The sequence below is a fragment of the Lampetra fluviatilis genome, chromosome 20 (assembly GCF_964198595.1).
Source record: "Lampetra fluviatilis chromosome 20, kcLamFluv1.1, whole genome shotgun sequence".
In the NCBI taxonomy this organism is placed as follows: domain Eukaryota; kingdom Metazoa; phylum Chordata; class Hyperoartia; order Petromyzontiformes; family Petromyzontidae; genus Lampetra; species Lampetra fluviatilis.
In genome coordinates, this window is record NC_136294.1 from 7,768,510 (window position 1) to 7,786,551 (window position 18,042).

Consider the following 18,042-nt stretch of genomic DNA (forward strand, 5'->3'; position numbering starts at 1 on the left):
CTCACAGTCCACACACACCACGTGCATCCACCATCACTCATCACTCACAGTCTACACACACCACGTGCATCCACCATCACTCATCACTCACAGTCCACACACACCACGTGCATCCACCATCACTCATCACTCACAGTCTACACACACCACGTGCATCCACCATCACTCATCACTCACAGTCCACACACACCACGTACATCCACCATCACTCATCACTCACAGTCCACACACACCACGTGCATCCACCATCACTCACTGACCCTCACCACCATCACCCACTGACCATCACCACCATCACCCACTGACCATCACCACCATCACCCACTGACCATCACCACCATCACCCACTGACCATCACTACCATCACCCACTGACCATCACCACCATCACTCACTGACCATCACCACCATCACCCACTGACCCTCACCACCATCACTCACTGACCCCCACTACCATCACCCACTGACCATCACCACCGTCACCCACTGACCATCACCACCATCACCCACTGACCATCACCACCATCACCCACTGACCACCACCACCATCACTCACTGACCATCACCACCATCACCCACTGACCATCACCACCATCACCCACTGACCACCACCACCATCACTCACTGACCATCACCACCATCACTCACTGACCCCCACCACCATCACTCACTGACCCCCACCACCATCACTCACTGACCATCACCACCATCACTCACTGACCATCACCACCATCACTCACTGACCATCATCACCATCACCCACTGACCATCACCACCATCACTCACTGACCATCACCACCATCACCCACTAACCATCACCACCATCACCCACTGACCATCACTACCATCACCCACTGACCATCACCACCATCACCCACTGACCCTCACCACCATCACCCACTGACCATCACCACCATCACTCACTGACCCCCACCACCATCACTCACTGACCATCACCACCATCACCCACTGACCATCACCACCATCACTCACTGACCATCACCACCATCACTCACTGACCATCACCATCATCACCCACTGACCATCACCACCATCACTCACTGACCATCACCACCATCAACCACTGACCATCATCACCATCACCCACTGACCATCACCACCATCACTCACTGACCATCACCACCATCACCCACTGACCATCACCACCATCACCTACTGACCATCACCACCATCACCCACTGACCATCACCACCATCAACCATTGACCATCATCACCATCACTCACTGACCATCACCTCCATCACCCACTGACCATCACCACCATCACTCACTGACCATCACCACCATCACCCACTGACCATCACCACCATCACCCACTGACCATCACCACCATCACCCACTGAGACCATCACCACCATCACCCACTTACCATCACCACCATCACCCACTGACCATCACCATCATCACCCACTGACCCTCACCACCATCACCCACTGACCATCATCACCATCACTCACTGACCATCACCACCATCACTCACTGACCCCCACCACCATCACTCACTGACCCCCACCACCATCACTCACTGACCATCACCACCATCACCCACTGACCATCACCACCATCACTCACTGACCATCACCACCATCACTCACTGACCATCACCACCATCACCCACTGACCATCACCACCATCACTCACTGACCATCACCACCATCAACCACTGACCATCATCACCATCACCCACTGACCATCACCACCATCACTCACTGACCATCACCACCATCACCCACTGACCATCACCACCATCACCCACTGACCATCACTACCATCACCCACTGACCATCACCACCATCACCCACTGACCCTCACCACCATCACCCACTGACCATCACCACCATCACTCACTGACCCCCACCACCATCACTCACTGACCATCACCACCATCACCCACTGACCATCACCAGCATCACTCACTGACCATCACCACCATCACTCACTGACCATCACCACCATCACCCACTGACCATCACCACCATCACTCACTGACCATCACCACCATCAACCACTGACCATCATCACCATCACCCACTGACCATCACCACCATCACTCACTGACCATCACCACCATCACCCACTGACCATCACCACCATCACCCACTGACCATCACCACCATCACCCACTGACCATCATCACCATCACTCACTGACCATCACCTCCATCACCCACTGACCATCACCACCATCACTCACTGACCATCACCACCATCACCCACTGACCATCACCACCATCACCCACTGACCATCACCACCATCACCCACTGAGACCATCACCACCATCACCCACTTACCATCACCACCATCACCCACTGACCATCACCATCATCACCCACTGACCCTCACCACCATCACCCACTGACCATCATCACCATCACCCACTGACCATCACCACCATCACCCACTGACCATCAGCACCATCACCCACTGACCATCACCACCATCACCCACTGACCATCACCACCATCACCCACTGACCATCACCACCATCACCCACTGAGACCATCACCACCATCACCCACTTACCATCACCACCATCACCCACTGACCATCACCATCATCACCCACTGACCCTCACCACCATCACCCACTGACCATCATCACCATCACCCACTGACCATCACCACCATCACCCACTGACCATCAGCACCATCACCCACTGACCATCACCACCATCACCCACTGACCCTCACCACCATCACTCACTGACCATCACCACCATCACGCACTGACCCTCACCACCATCACCCACTGACCATCACCACCATCACTCACTGACCATCACGACCATCACTCACCACCATCACCACCATCACTCACCACCATCACCACCATCACTCACCACCATCACCACCATCACTCACCACCATCACCACCATCACCCACTGACCATCACCACCATCACCCACTAACCATCACCACCATCACCCACTGACCATCACCACCATCACCCACTAACCATCACCACCATCACCCACTGACCATAGCCATCGCCACCACTTGGCAGCGGCTGCCTGCTCACACCACCACCACCACCGGGACGTTCATCCACACAAAGACAAAGGCAGAGGACAACTAACGTTCGTATTTTTTACACCGACGTATTGTAAGTCGTTACAAATCTCGTCTCACTTTCACGTACGCGCGTGTGTGTGTGTGTACGAACTGTAGCGATGTGTGTGTGTATATTACGCACTATATACTGTAATCGCCGGTGCCGTGCAAGCCGTGTGTATGGAATGCGTGGCTATTTGTGTGACAGAGCTACATTAATGGTAGCGATGTTAACACAGCACGCACAATGAGCACGTAGTGTATATGTCATTTTTCTCTCTTGCGTGCGAGCACTATAATGTATAATTATAGCATGGTTGGATACGTACGGTGCGAACGAAATTCAGCAATACATCTAATATGGGTGTCCCGTGCATCAGTTGTTTAGGAAAAGTCGTGTGTGTGTGTATGCAGCAAATGTGTTATGTAACTGTATGAATGTACACGAGTACATGCAGACATACGCGCATAGGACATATACATCTCTATTCCGTAATGCATGTTCATATGTATACACGTGTGTGTGTATCCACACTTGCACGGCACCGGCGGAAATATTGTGTATATGTATCCAGTAAAGTACATGTAACTACACGTGTGTACACGCATGTATCGGCACATGTGTGTGCATGCACATGCATGTACATGTGATACGTATGTTTGTCTATCCAGTGCAAATGCGATGATCTCGTTTACAGTCAACACAATACAAATCGATACTCCCATTCGGCGGTGTCATTTACACTGTAGCAATATATTGGGCAAAGCGATATGCTATGAGATACGGGCCATTTCCTGAAACGTCCATTTCATATTTATCAGATATCACTGTTCAACAACAACAACAAAAAATTTCTGGCCTGGACTTTTGCAGCTGTTTTAGACTAATTTCAGGGTGCTGATTCCAAATCTGATCTGATCCCAGATTTGCTCTATCACATCATTTTTATGCTACCGGCATACCCCATTTTCATTGATTTTACCCGAAATTAAGTATGTCACTTATAATTGCAAGTTGTTGCGAGTCATTGACTGCTTTAGTGTTAAAATATGGTGCTGTATTTTTAGGATAGTGTGTTTATCATATAATTTTATGTAGATATCCACATTTATTTTATATTTTTCTTCTGCAGTTTTTATTGAAAATGCAATATTTAATATCTCAAAAACCTGATGTGATAGACAAAAACTGATGCCAGATTTGGAATCAGCACCCCAAAATTACCTTAAAACCATTGGAATAGCTTATGCCAGAAAAAGTGTGTTGACCAGTGTATTTTTTCTCTTTAAAAGGGCCCACAAATGTTATTGATTGACAACTGTGGGGTAGTGGTGGGGGTTGGTTAATTGTACTTTATGCATAATTTATGTATCAGTGTGTGTGCGCGCATCTGTGGCCCATGCAATGTCCACGTGTCTGTTAATTCACACTGGGTGTGTTTGTGTCTGCCCTGTGTGTGTGTGTTGGAGGCAATACGAATGAACACAGTACACATCGTTTTAGCGTGTTGACCATCTCCCCGCACATCCGATTAGCACGATTGGCTACGTACGGTGTGAAAGAAGTTCACAGCTGTGAACTCACACGGTTTACCCCGTATTCTCGTACAGAGAAATTGAGTTTTCAGGTCTATACGGCGCACAGCCGTTTTAATACGGGCACAAACAACAGTTTTTGTCTATTTGTTTGTGTTTCTCTCCTTGTGGTGGGACTTTATAGGATGAACGTTGAGATTTAGAAGGGCACGGGGTGACCAATAAAGTTTGAATTGGTCTGTAATAAGGTCGGGCACTGATAAGGGGTTGACAGAAATGTAAGTTCAACATACATATGAAGTATTGGAAATGACGGCAGGAAACTCCTTTGACGGGAACACACTTCTTTTATTAAATCTTGACTTGAACGATACAACGCGTGGCCTCTCTTCTTCACAGTACGGTCACCATACAACGATACAACTCGTGACCTCTTCTCTCCGCTCCACACTTCTCTCGACTCCCGTAGATTCTGTGCTGCTGGCTCTCTGTGCCTCGTGTAGACTCCGCGCCTCGGCTACACTCTTCTCTCGTCTCGTGTAGACTCTGCGCCTCTGCTACACTCTTTACTCGTCTCGTGTAGACCTTACGCCTCCGCTACACTCTTCACTCGTCTCGTGTAGACTTTACACATCTGGCTACACACTCTTCAGTACCCGTCTCGTGTAGACCTTACAACTCCGGCTACACACTCTTCAGTACCTATCTCGTGTAGACCTTATACTCTCTCTGGCTACACCGTATGCATTACTCGGCTCGTGTAGACCTTACACTCTCTCTGGCTACACCGTATGCATTACTCGGCTCGTGTAGACCTTACACTCTCTCTGGCTACACCCTGTACATTACTCGGCTCGTGTAGACCTTTCTCTCTCTCTGGCTACACCTTGTACATTACTCTCCATTACTCTACATTACTCTCCATTACTCTCCTCTCCGGGCTCTATCTCTGCACCTTCGTCTTCATTCCTAGATGGTTCCACTTCCTCCCTCTACTCCTCTGTGCATCACCTTATATACCCCTTCCTCCCGGGAGACGGAGCGGATGCGGACCTCAACGTCGGCACCGCTCCTCAGTTACCCAATCACCATGCGCTATCTCTACGATCCGTTTCCGCCCAGCGCGTGTTTCCACTCCTCGACCAATCACACCGTGCTGCCACCCGATCACTCCCTCTCAGCGCGTCACCGGCACACAGCCAATCAGCAGCACTACCCCCACCCGCGCTGACGCCTGCTCCTCCCCGTCAGCGCGCGTCACCACACACACACCCGTACATACGCGCTGGCACACGACGTATACCCCCAGCGCGTATCACCACTACATCACCCCCTCCCACATAGCTCGCAGCCGGCCCGGCTGCTAACAACAACCAACCGCAACGATAAGACGACAACCCAAACCAAAAAAACCCCGTAACCCCCCAGTGTGCCCCGTAACATAACAAGAACAACAACAACAAGAACTATGTACAAATTGACAACGAACACAAGAAAAGTCAACAACAACACAATACACGCGAATTCCAGAAAACGAACGCGCCCAGCGTCCCTGCGACTACACGCAGTGACGAGGCGCTCCAACTGCCCCGACTCCTCACGAGGCGGGTCACGCAAAGTAGCGCGACCTGGCGCGAGTCCGTCTGGCAGGTCCGTCGTATGGGGCGGGACACTGACGACCGTCCGGCGGTTCCGGCAGCTCCAGACGGCGCGGAACGGGCCTGAAAGGGCCGGCCCCGCCGCGGAGATCCGGCCGCCGGTGGTCGGCAGCTGTCAGTTCCGAGACACCTGGGAGCAGATCAGGCGAAAATACGTGTGGATCAGGCAGAGACATTTCCCCCTCTGGGTCGCCAGTCACGTCACACGCTCGGCCCTCACGACACAAGGGGAGGCCATATGGAGGCGAGAACGGTTTCAGTCGGGAGGGGTGAACGTACCAACGGCGCTTTCCCCACTTTATCTGAACGCACTGGGGCCGTGCAACGCGCACGACCTCCACGGGTCCCCTCCACGGTCTCAACAATTTAGGCGACGTAGCCAAGGGTGCCTGAGGGCAATGCAGCCAAGCCCTGTCACCTGGTTTCCATTCGTGCATGGACACCTTCCGTGCCCGCAACCGTTCATTAGCAATTTGGCAAGCCCGCGAATTAAGCCGTGTGGCCTCCCTCGCCTCTGTCAGCTTGTGAATATTAAACTTAATATGTTCTGCCAATTTAGAATTATTTCGTGGAGCGGACAGGCAAAGTTGCGTTTCCATTGGCGGGTCAGCTTCCCGACCGTACATCAAATAGAATGGGGAAAACCCCGTAGCTGCATGGGGGGCCATTCTATACGCGGCAAGGACCCCCGGGACCTGCAGGTCCCAATCTACATGTGCCTCACACACCTGCTGGCACAGCATGGAAGTTAAAGTTTTATGAAGTCTCTCCACCATCCCGTCTGTCTGCAGGTGGTACGGGGAGGTACGCACCTTCTTGGTACCCAACAGATCGCACACCTCTTGCAACAATTTACTCGAAAATTTTTTACCTTGGTCGGTGAGCAGGCGTTCGGGAGCCCCCTTGTCCAGGACATAGCCCTGGACGAAGGCGTCCGTCACAGCCGCTGCCGACTGGTTAGCGAGAGGCCACGCCATAGGCCATCGGGTAAAGTATTCGACCCCCACTAACAAGTATTTATTCCCTCTCGGCGTGACTGGAAAGGGCCCCAAAATATCGAGTGCAACGAGCTCGTTAGTGCGCGAGACCTGAATAGATTGCAGCGGTGGATTAGCTGCCACGGGCGGTGGTTTACGTCTGGCGCACTCAACGCACCCCTTCAGAATATTTACCACATCACTTCCCATTCCCGGCCAGTAATAGTCACGCTGAAGCAGGGCAAGCGTCTTGTTAACTCCCAAATGCAAGAGGCGTTCGTGGGTCGCCAAGACAACCCTCCCCCTTACAGCGGAAGGCACCACGAGTGCGTTCTGCCGGGACAAACTGTCCCATCTTAATAACATGCCCTGCTTAAGTACATAGGAGCCGGTGCGCTCCTGGTCCCCCTCGGGACCCCCCACCTTGCGGCGCAATGCTAGCAGCGAGCTGTCCGCCATCTGGAGACGGCCCCATTCGCTGAGCGACAACGAGAGCAGCGAGTCCCGACCCTGAGAGGCAATGGAATCATCCACGATCGGTGCGCCCGCTGTCGCAGCCAGTGCCCCCATCTCCCCCGCAAGCGTCGGTTTACAGCGCGCCGATCCCGACAAACACGCGCATTCATTACAAGGCAACAACCGCGACAGGCAATCGGCATTTGTGTGTCGCAACCCCTTACGGTACGTAGTCGTAAACTGATAGTCCTGGAGGACTTCCAACCACCGCGACAACTGGCCCGAGGGTTGGGCGACCCTCAATGAATACTGTAGCGCCGCGTGGTCCGTTCGGACCGTAAAGTGACGACCATAGAGATATGGTCTGAACTGTTGCACAAAAAAGACAATGGCAAGCAGCTCGCGACGGGTGACGCAGTAGCGCTGCTCCGCCGGAGACAACACCCTACTACCGTAGGCGACAACTCTTTCGACACCCCCGACGACTTGGGATAGCACCCCCCCCAATGCCCGTGTTGCTAGCATCCGTGTCCAGCAAAAAGGGACTCGCAAAATCGGGATAACACAAGGGTGGGGCACCCACCAAGGCGTCCCGGAGGGAGCGAAACGCGGCTTCCTCCTCCGGTCCCCATTTGAACTTCACTCCCTTCGCCGTTAGAGCGTGCAAGGGTTTTGCAATAGTGGCGAAGTGCTCAACGAACCGCCGGTAATAAGAAGCAAATCCGATGAAACTACGCACGTCGGAAACGGACGTAGGTGTCGGCCAAGAACCGACACAATCCGTCTTCGCGGGATCGGTGGAGATCCCCGAAGAATCGACAATGTGACCCAAGTATCTAACCGACTTACGAAGGAGGTGACATTTGGCCGGTTTAAATTTTAGTTTAGCCGATCGCATTCGCAAGAACACGCCTCTCAATCGCTGGAGGTGTTCCTCAAATGTTTTACTGAAAAAAATGACATCGTCCATATAAATCAAGCATGTATCCCACTGCAAGCCCGACAAAACCAACTCCATAAGTCGCTGAAACGTCGCTGGAGAGGAGTGAAGTCCCATGGGTAACCGGTTAAACTGGAACAGCCCCCCTGGAGTCCGAAATGCTGTCTTAGGTTTCGACTCTTCGTCGAGTGGCAACTGCCAAAACCCCGATAACAAATCAAGAGTCGAAAAATATCGCGCACCAGACAATGCATCGAGGGACTCATCCATCCTGGGGAGCGGATACGCGTCAGCCACAGAGATCTTATTCAGGCGACGGAAATCAACGCAGAATCGCAGGGACCCGTCCTGCTTCTTAACCAGCACAATAGGCGCTCCCCACGGGCTGGAGGAGGGCGAAATAATATCGGCTTCTAACATTTCGTTAACAGCCGACTGAACATGTTCCTTCTCCGCAGGACTCAGTCGGAAGGGATTTAGCCTGACCGGCGCCGCATCGCCCGTTTCAATGTGGTGGTGCAACAAATCCGTGCACCCAATGTCATACTTATGTTTACTGAACACATCAGAAAATTCTATGAGCAACTCGCGCAGCGCACCCAACTGCACCGCCGACAAATCGTCCGAGGCGGCGCATAGCGAATGGACCCACTCAAGGTCCTCCCTTGTCTCAACGTTCTGTGCGGGGCTCGAGGCCACCTGCGCAACCAACCCATCATCCACAGGGACCCGCGCCGCGTGAGCCAGCACGGTGCCCTGTTGAATGACAGCTGGCCGCGACCCCGCGTTCAAAACCATTACAAACGGATCCCTGTCAGCCCGCACCAAAGTGTGAGCCACCGATAAATCAAGACCCCCGACAGCCTTGTTAGAAGGACCCAAAAGCACACTTTGTTCCGAAGCCTCCCTCACCCATGGTTTCCGCAACCGGAGGGGAATTAACATCTGTGAACCCGGGGGCACATGCACGGTCTGTGTCGCCACCGCTTGTATCGTAGCGCACGCCGTCCGAATGTCAGTAGGGCTCGTCAAAAATGCAATCCGGCGACCCGATGGCAGTTCAATGCATCGTTGATCGATAAGAATTTTAATGGGCATTTTAGCCAAAAAATCAGTGCCCAAAAGACAAGGAACCGCCAAAGAAGACGAAACGATAACGGGTCCCGACAATTTGATATCTCCAATGCAAATGGACGCCCTAATCTGACCGATAATGCCCAACGATCCCCCATTAGCGGCGTAAAATGGCACCTCCACCGGGAGCAGCGGACGACATTGGACTGGAAGAATATTATAAATGAGGTCCGATATAATAGTTGCCGACGCCCCCGTGTCCACTAACACCCTAATCTCGACCCCATCAATAGATCCCGTAACAACGGACGAACCCGCCGAAGCAGCCACAATTCTATGCCCCAATTCCGCCCATTCAATATTTCCCTGGTCCCGGCCGAACCCCTCTCGCCGAACCGAATCCCCGAACCTTAACCGGCCCTCCTCCGCCGCGACGCGGCGTCCCATGTGTGTCGAGTATACAGGCCGAGCGTGTGAGGTGCCGCGACTTGCCGGGGATTGTAGAGATGACTTGGGCTCTCGGTCGTCGTCCAGCCGAGCCCCCATGGCGCGCTGACGCGGAGCGCGGCACCCGGACGCCACGTGGCCCCGGAGGCCGCAGTTATAGCACGTGACGAGGGTCGAAGTAGATCTCGGTTGCTCCGACTTTCGGCCCGATCGCAGAGGCGACCGAGCCCCCGGCCTCCAGTCCCCTGGTCGTCCCGCGGCGAACGCCTCCTCTCGTGGGCTGACGACTTGGGGTTCGGTGACCACCGAACCCGGAGCTGCGACGACAGCAGCGTTGCAAACAACTCCTTGTTTCCGTTGTAGGGCCTCGTGTGCTTGAATACTCGTGGCGACTCTCAAAGAAGAAATATCAATCTCGTCAGCTGTGTTGATAGGGACCCCCAGGTCCTGCGCCAACTTAAGCAGCTGCTCCAAAACCATCGCGTCTTGGCCCTCCTCGTCCATCCGAGGGAACGCAGCATCGGCAAGAGCCAGCAACGCCATGCGATAGGCCAGCGCGGTCTCCGTGTCCGCTTTCCGTCTTGCGTAGAAATGATGGCGGCACGCCGAGGGAGGTCCGTAGACCCTGGCCAACAGACCCAGCGCATCTTTCAGCGTGGAGCGGTCCGACTTCCGTGCGGACCTGAAGGCCGCGAGCGCGTCGTCGTCCAGCATGGCAGGCAACGCCCGCAGCGCCGTAGCATCGGACCACGCGGACATCTCTTGATGCGCCAAAAACCTTCGCTGAAATTGGCCCCAGTCTCCGCCTTCCGCCTTGAAGGCTGACAACGTGGGCAGACGCTGCTGAAAAATGAAGTCATCCGCCTCGTGGTTCCTCTCCGCCTCTCCGTCGGTGTGTAAGATGGCGGCTTCAGCGGTAGACGTAAAATGGCGGACCCCATCACGCGCCGATGACGTCGATGCGCGCGCTTGAGACCCCACCACCACGTGGCGCTCGCCGTTCCCGCCAAAAGTAGGCCCAGGCGCAATGGCGGGAATCCCCCATTCGTTTTGGCGGGAATCTGCGGGGCGACCTTGTAAAATGTCCCCCACTTTCCCCGCTCCTCCCGACGAGCTGATCTCCGCCAAGATGGACGCGGCGGCGAGCAGCAGCTCCGCCAGTCGGGAGTGCGCCTCACGAAGCACGGCCTCGGTCCCCGGTCGCTCGCCCGGCGCCGTCGACGGATCCTGTAGCGTGGGCAAGTCGTCCTCCTCACCCCCCGCCACCAGCGGCCCCGAGTCGTCCAGGTTTTCCTCGCGGTCAATCCCGTGGGTCCTACGGGTCTTCCTTGTCTCCATACTTGGAAGCCCGTTTCACTTCTGACGCCAGATGAAGTATTGGAAATGACGGCAGGAAACTCCTTTGACGGGAACACACTTCTTTTATTAAATCTTGACTCGAACGATACAACGCGTGGCCTCTCTTCTTCACAGTACGGTCACATACAACGATACAACTCGTGACCTCTTCTCTCCGCTCCACACTTCTCTCGACTCCCGTAGATTCTGTGCTGCTGGCTCTCTGTGCCTCGTGTAGACTCCGCGCCTCGGCTACACTCTTCTCTCGTCTCGTGTAGACTCTGCGCCTCTGCTACACTCTTTACTCGTCTCGTGTAGACCTTACGCCTCCGCTACACTCTTCACTCGTCTCGTGTAGACTTTACACATCTGGCTACACACTCTTCAGTACCCGTCTCGTGTAGACCTTACAACTCCGGCTACACACTCTTCAGTACCTATCTCGTGTAGACCTTATACTCTCTCTGGCTACACCGTATGCATTACTCGGCTCGTGTAGACCTTACACTCTCTCTGGCTACACCGTATGCATTACTCGGCTCGTGTAGACCTTACACTCTCTCTGGCTACACCCTGTACATTACTCGGCTCGTATAGACCTTTCTCTCTCTCTGGCTACACCTTGTACATTACTCTCCATTACTCTACATTACTCTCCATTACTCTCCTCTCCGGGCTCTATCTCTGCACCTTCGTCTTCATTCCTAGATGGTTCCACTTCCTCCCTCTACTCCTCTGTGCATCACCTTATATACCCCTTCCTCCCGGGAGACGGAGCGGATGCGGACCTCAACGTCGGCACCGCTCCTCAGTTACCCAATCACCATGCGCTATCTCTACGATCCGTTTCCGCCCAGCGCGTGTTTCCACTCCTCGACCAATCACACCGCGCTGCCACCCGATCACTCCCTCTCAGCGCGTCACCGGCACACAGCCAATCAGCAGCACTACCCCCACCCGCGCTGACGCCTGCTCCTCCCCGTCAGCGCGCGTCACCACACACACACCCGTACATACGCGCTGGCACACGACGTATACCCCCAGCGCGTATCACCACTACACATACATCATACTGGTAGGAACCTCCTGGTTACACCAGCCCACAGGGGATTAATGTGTCCGTCCGTCGTGCATTGAGGGGCTGGGTGGGGAGGGTGGGGTTGGGTGGGGGAGGGGCTGGTCACCACATGGTGCCCTTATAAAACTCAACGTTTAACCTATACTCACGGCGGCTTGTGCCCGCCCTCACAGTCGGGGCATAATTGCGGAATACACCACGCCGCCGTTGACCCCAATGTTGACTCCATGGCTACGGCCTTGCTTCCTGCTACCCATTGCCGTGGTGGTGACACAGCAGCGAAGGTACCACCAAAACACGTGTTTCTAAAAAAAACAATCTCAACGTGCTCTTGGTTCTTTCGGTAAAGTCACGTGGAAGGGAAATAATAAAATAATAAAAATAAAAATTAATAAAATAATTCTCACGACGTTTCGGCCACAACGCAAGCAGCCGTCCTCAGGTGAAGAACAGGTCTGTCGGAAAGACAGCGTCTGAATGGGCACCACCAAGCTTGGCAGCGTATATTTAAGCTGGGTTGGAGGGGGGAAGGGGCGCCTTGACAAAGCAATTTGCATATCAAGATGAATTTAGCATATTTATGGGAAATGCAGATATGGGATTAGTCACTACTTGTGGAATGCGTAGGAGGTGGGTGGGGGGGGTTCAAAGTCATATAATGCCCGTGCATCAAAAATCTCAACGTGCTCTGTAGGTGATGGAGGACTCCGTAACACCGGCAAACGCCAAGACAAAGTTGTGGGCTAGCCTACCACTCCGCTCCTATCAGAGCGGCGCTCTGGCCGGCTCGGCCAGCGTTCTCGTCAGCACGGCCCTGACCTTCCCCATCTTCAAGGCGAGCACTCGGCAACAGATGGCCCTGAGTCTCTCGGCACGGCCAGTGTTCGCGCAGCTGCTACGCGAAGGATTGAAGTCATTGCTGCTGCGTGGACTCTTGGCTCCCAGTTTGCAGGTAAGAAAGAGGTGGCTCTTCTTGGTTCTTTCGGTAAAGTCACGTAGAATGGAAATAATAAAATAATAAAATTTAACGTAATAAAATAATTCTCACGACGTTTATGTTTTATTTTATTATTTTATTACTTTCCTTCTACGTGACTTTACCGAAAGAACCAAGAAGATGAATCCCTGCAGTCACGAAAGCTTTAAATCGAAAAGAGGTGGATGTGGTGGTACCACTGCCAACACCAGCAGCAGCAGCATCATCATTTGAGAGAAGATATCATGATCAGTTGAAGGAAGTTGCTCTCTTAAAACAAAAACAACTCAGCAGCTATGTTTCTCGGGCTGTTCTCAGAGGTGTCCGGCATAAAATGTAACCACTGTTCATGAGAGTAGAATATTTAAAGGGTTTTAAAACACACTGCAGTAATAATCCCTGTGGTATCGATGCCATACGTTTTTATACATCTTGAGTCTTGTTTACAAACCTATGCCAGATAAACTGGGAAACAGCCTCGGTATGTATCTATGAGATATATGTTTTTGGCTTGTCTTCCTTACACATAAGTCATTGATTGGTCATAAATTGATGTAATCAAAAGTATCGTGAACAAACACTATAGTTTTCAGAAGCCATGCATTATGGTTGTACATTATAATCAAAAGTGTTCAGTCTTAATTATAATCACTTACCTTTCAGTCCATCCTTTGATATTTCCAAATGTCGGAAAACCAAAATCAGCATTATTTTTAAAATAATAATGTCGACCTTAAGACAAATGTACCCTCATCTCAATAACCTCATCTTGTTGTTTCCGATAGCTACAGCTGCATATCAATTTCCACCAGGTTGGACATCCAATAGCATGTACACTTTTAGATGAATTTTCATTATAGCCATCACAACCTTAACCGTCATAAACTAAGTAACATTGCATTCTGTATTTACAAAAAGGCGTAGAATACCATGCAATGCTCCAATGCACCAATTGGGCCCGCGTGTCTTCCGTGTGTCCCCCACCAAATAGCGTGTGCTCTGCCGCTCGATAATGTACGGCAACTACGAGTTCGTCCTGGGCAAGCTGGCCCACATGGGGCCCATGCTGACCGACAGGAGCCGGTTGGCCTGCTCCCTGGCCGCCCTGCTCTCCGGATCGCTGGAAGCCGTGCTCACACCCCTCGAGAGGGTGCAGACTCTGCTGGTCAATCCGCAGACCCGAGGGCAGCACGCCTTCCGGCACTCCTTCTCCGCCCTATCGCACCTCGGCACGCTGGGCTTGCGCGAGCTGTACGTCGGACTCACTCCCGTACTGCTCCGAAACGGGCCCAGCTTCGTCCTCTACCTGTATATCAAGGTGGGTGTGTGTGTGAGTGCCCACTCAGTGGGAGCTTCGTGACCCCCAATGCGTTGTCCATACATTGTGTGGCAACTTGATACGCAGCTCTGCTGTGTTTAAACTAGTGGTGGGCAAATTTCGATTTAAGGCTTTCGTGACTGCAGGGATTCATCTTCTTGGTGCTTTCGGTAAAGTCACGTAGAAGGGAAATAATTAAATAATAATAAAACATAATAAAATACTTCTCACGACGTTTCGGCCACAACGCAAGCAGCCGTCCTCAGGTGAAGAACAGGTCTGTCGGAAAGATAATTATTTTATTATGTTTTATTTTTATTATTTTATTATTTCCCTTCTACGTGACTTTACCGAAAGAACCAAGAAGATAGTGGTGGGCAACCTGCAGGCTGCAAGTGGTCAGTGGAACGAACCCCTCGTGGTGGCTTGGGTATCATTGTCAAGGGTGATACGTGGGGTCATTATTAGTGCACAAGCATGAAATCAAGCTCAGCGAAGGAGGGCCGCTCATGGTGGCCCACTAACTAGTCGAGGTTATCCATCATTTAGACCCTCTTTTTTTAACTACATTATTGTATCTTGATTTAAAGCTTTCGTGACTGCAGGGATTCATATCCTTGGTTCTTTCGGTAAAGTCACGTAGAAGGGAAATAATAAAATAATATTAATAAAATAATATGACTATTATTTAAAGTCACGTAGAAGGGAAATAATAAAATATTATGAATAAAATTAATTAATTAATATCATTAATAGTATTTTATTATTTCCCTTCTACGTGACTTTACCGAAAGAACCAAGAATATACATTATTGTAGTTTATGGTGATTATAATAATGTGCTAGCATTTAATCAACTCTACCAAATATCTAGTATTTGACTAGCAATTCTTATGAAGTTCCAATCTATCCCATCCCTACTTGTACAACAACTTAAACGCACTTTCTTATATTTGACCAAACCTTCAAGGATATTTCCTGCCATTGTCACTGGTGCAGCCCATTTGATTTACCTTTTTAGCTACATATTCTGGTGACATGTACTTACTTTACCTGTGCTTTTATTTTGCGTTATTGTCATCTATTGTAGGATCCTGTCATGCTGTAATTGCTAGCACACTGGATGTCTAATACAGAAGTCAATGGGGCAGGTTTCTTAAATCCCCTCGCCTGACCACCCGGCACTTTAATTGTGTACGCCAGTTGGGTCGTGTCAACTGTAGGTGCTGCCACCTCTTGTACAACATCTGGCTACTGTGGAAGAGTAGGCCACGTGTCCACTAGAGTCGCTGCTAGTGGACGCCCTTCCACAAGCACTGGATGCGAGCAAGCAATTGCATGTCCGCACCTTTACCTTTCATTGGGCATGGCGACCACCCACCGAAACCACCAACAGAGCCGACGCTAACAAACTGTGGCTTTGTGCGGTTTTCCACACAAACAGGACAGCGTCACGCTGCTCGTGCCCGCCTCCGTTCGAGGCCGCAGCACTTTCCTGGAGGGTGCGTTCATGGGCGGCTTCTCGTCCCTGCTCACGGGCCTCGCCTTCTACCCGCTCAACACCGTCAAGGTGCAAATGCAGGCCCGCATCGAGAAGCCTCATCTGGGATTCCTGGCGACTGCTCGCGACGTGGTGTGGAGGCAGGGGACCAGTCGGCTGTACCGTGGCGTGACCGCGCATTGCCTGGGCTCCATCATATCGTGGGCAGTGTTTGAGGGGTCCTACCGGGTCATCATGGAAATGATGTAGAGCACGACACCACAAGCCTATTGCAATGTGATTTATGACTCAGAGGTTTGTATAAAACGATATCTCAGGCAAATGTTGTTGGGTTTCTTACTCTGCCAGGATTTTACAAAATAGCAATGACATAAATGAACACGTTAACTTCAGTAAATTAATTGTGATTGCTCACATGTTCTATTACACTGTGCTAAGGCTGATTTTGGCGTTTACATTTTTTATTCACTGCCAAGGTTCGGAAAAGACAATAACGTAATGGTCATGGAATAAAGTGAGACGGTGCTCCATGTAAAATATTTTATTGAAATTTTTTTTTTACTGAAACAAGGAGCTAATTCAAGTTTTTTCTTAAATTCAGGTGGAATAAAAAAGGGGTGCCTGGTTTGTATTGGAAACAAACTCGAGCGCCTCTTGTACATTATGCGCTGACGATACCAATTTGTATTTTAAGAGCATGTCGTATGACGTTTTTAGAAGGAAATAAATGAAGCGCCCAGTCGAGTTTGTTTCAACAGGGATTTCCAATATTTCACGAACTTCATCAAAATCCACGATTTCCATGATCACCAAACCAAAATCATAGCCTTGCACAGAGTACCCAAAATGGTGAAATGTACTTTACAAGTTTACAGGCTGCAGACTATTACAGCCCATTTTCAGCAATCTTGCCAATGAAACGCAAGCCTACAAATGTACAAATGCCATCATTACCAGTCTGAATAACCCTAATGAGGAGGGAACTGAGCCACATATTCTTGGTTCTTTCGGTAAAGTCACGTAGATAGAAAATCAAGTTTTAAATCAAAATTTAACTGAGCCACAGTGAGCTAAGTAGGAAATTAACTTTAAAAAGTTACCTTTTTGATTAGCATGCAAATTACAAGGATTGCGTGGTTAATAAAAAGTGAATTGACAATGTTATAATACAACGGTGGTTTAAGTCATTCCCGGACTTTGTAGGTGGACAATGGATGGCGATGACAAAATGTTGCGGCGGCCGTGTAGGGGGGGGATCTTTTAAGAATGGTCACCAGGTGGCAGAGGTACCTCGAGTGCATGCACCGTGAGAGACAATACGGCCATTAGCCCAGCAGTAGAACAACGAATAGAGATCAAGTTTATTGTGTGTGAAGGCATCAAGCCAGCCGAGATTCACGAGTGACTTTGTGCACACGTTAAAGATGCAATACTCGGATGATCAGCAGTGTTTGATGTGCTGGGTAACTTTGCGCTTTCCGAGCTAATTGTTTTGATGTCTGTGATTGTAAAGCCTGATTCTTGCCGAAAGCCATGTCGCCTTTTGTGCAATTGCAGCAGAAACATAAACCGAGCAATGGCAGTGTTTAAATTGAAACCATGCCCACCTGCACTTTAATAATGTGCTTGCCAGAATGGCTTTCAAAACAGCTGAATGTTTCCCAACAACCATG

General features: G+C 51.1%; 1 protein-coding gene across 2 annotated transcripts; it reads left to right on the forward strand.

Moving 5' to 3' along the window:
- Nucleotides 1-2,995: 2,995 nt before the first annotated feature.
- On the forward strand, nt 2,996-16,983 carry LOC144937753 (mitochondrial nicotinamide adenine dinucleotide transporter SLC25A51-like). Of its 2 annotated transcripts, none has more exons than XM_078865196.1 (4): nt 2,996-3,097; nt 13,270-13,527; nt 14,543-14,869; nt 16,313-16,983. In XM_078865196.1, exons 2-4 carry the CDS (start codon nt 13,273-13,275, stop codon nt 16,616-16,618), a joined length of 888 nt encoding a protein of 295 aa, XP_078721322.1. In that variant the 5' UTR covers nt 2,996-3,097; nt 13,270-13,272; the 3' UTR covers nt 16,619-16,983. The 2 variants fall into 2 exon arrangements, with proteins under 2 accessions (XP_078721322.1, XP_078721321.1); XM_078865195.1 differs by having other exon boundaries at nt 2,997-3,123.
- Nucleotides 16,984-18,042: the final 1,059 nt, after the last annotated feature.

Bases quoted from the DNA above. Each gene is read 5' to 3' on its own strand.
- LOC144937753 (XM_078865196.1), top strand. From the start codon at position 13,273: ATGGAGGACTCCGTAACACCGGCAAACGCCAAGACAAAGTTGTGGGCT. The intron at 13,528-14,542 runs GTAAGAAAGAGG...CCCACCAAATAG, and splicing joins TCTTGGCTCCCAGTTTGCAG to CGTGTGCTCTGCCGCTCGAT. The intron at 14,870-16,312 runs GTGGGTGTGTGT...CCACACAAACAG, and splicing joins TCCTCTACCTGTATATCAAG to GACAGCGTCACGCTGCTCGT.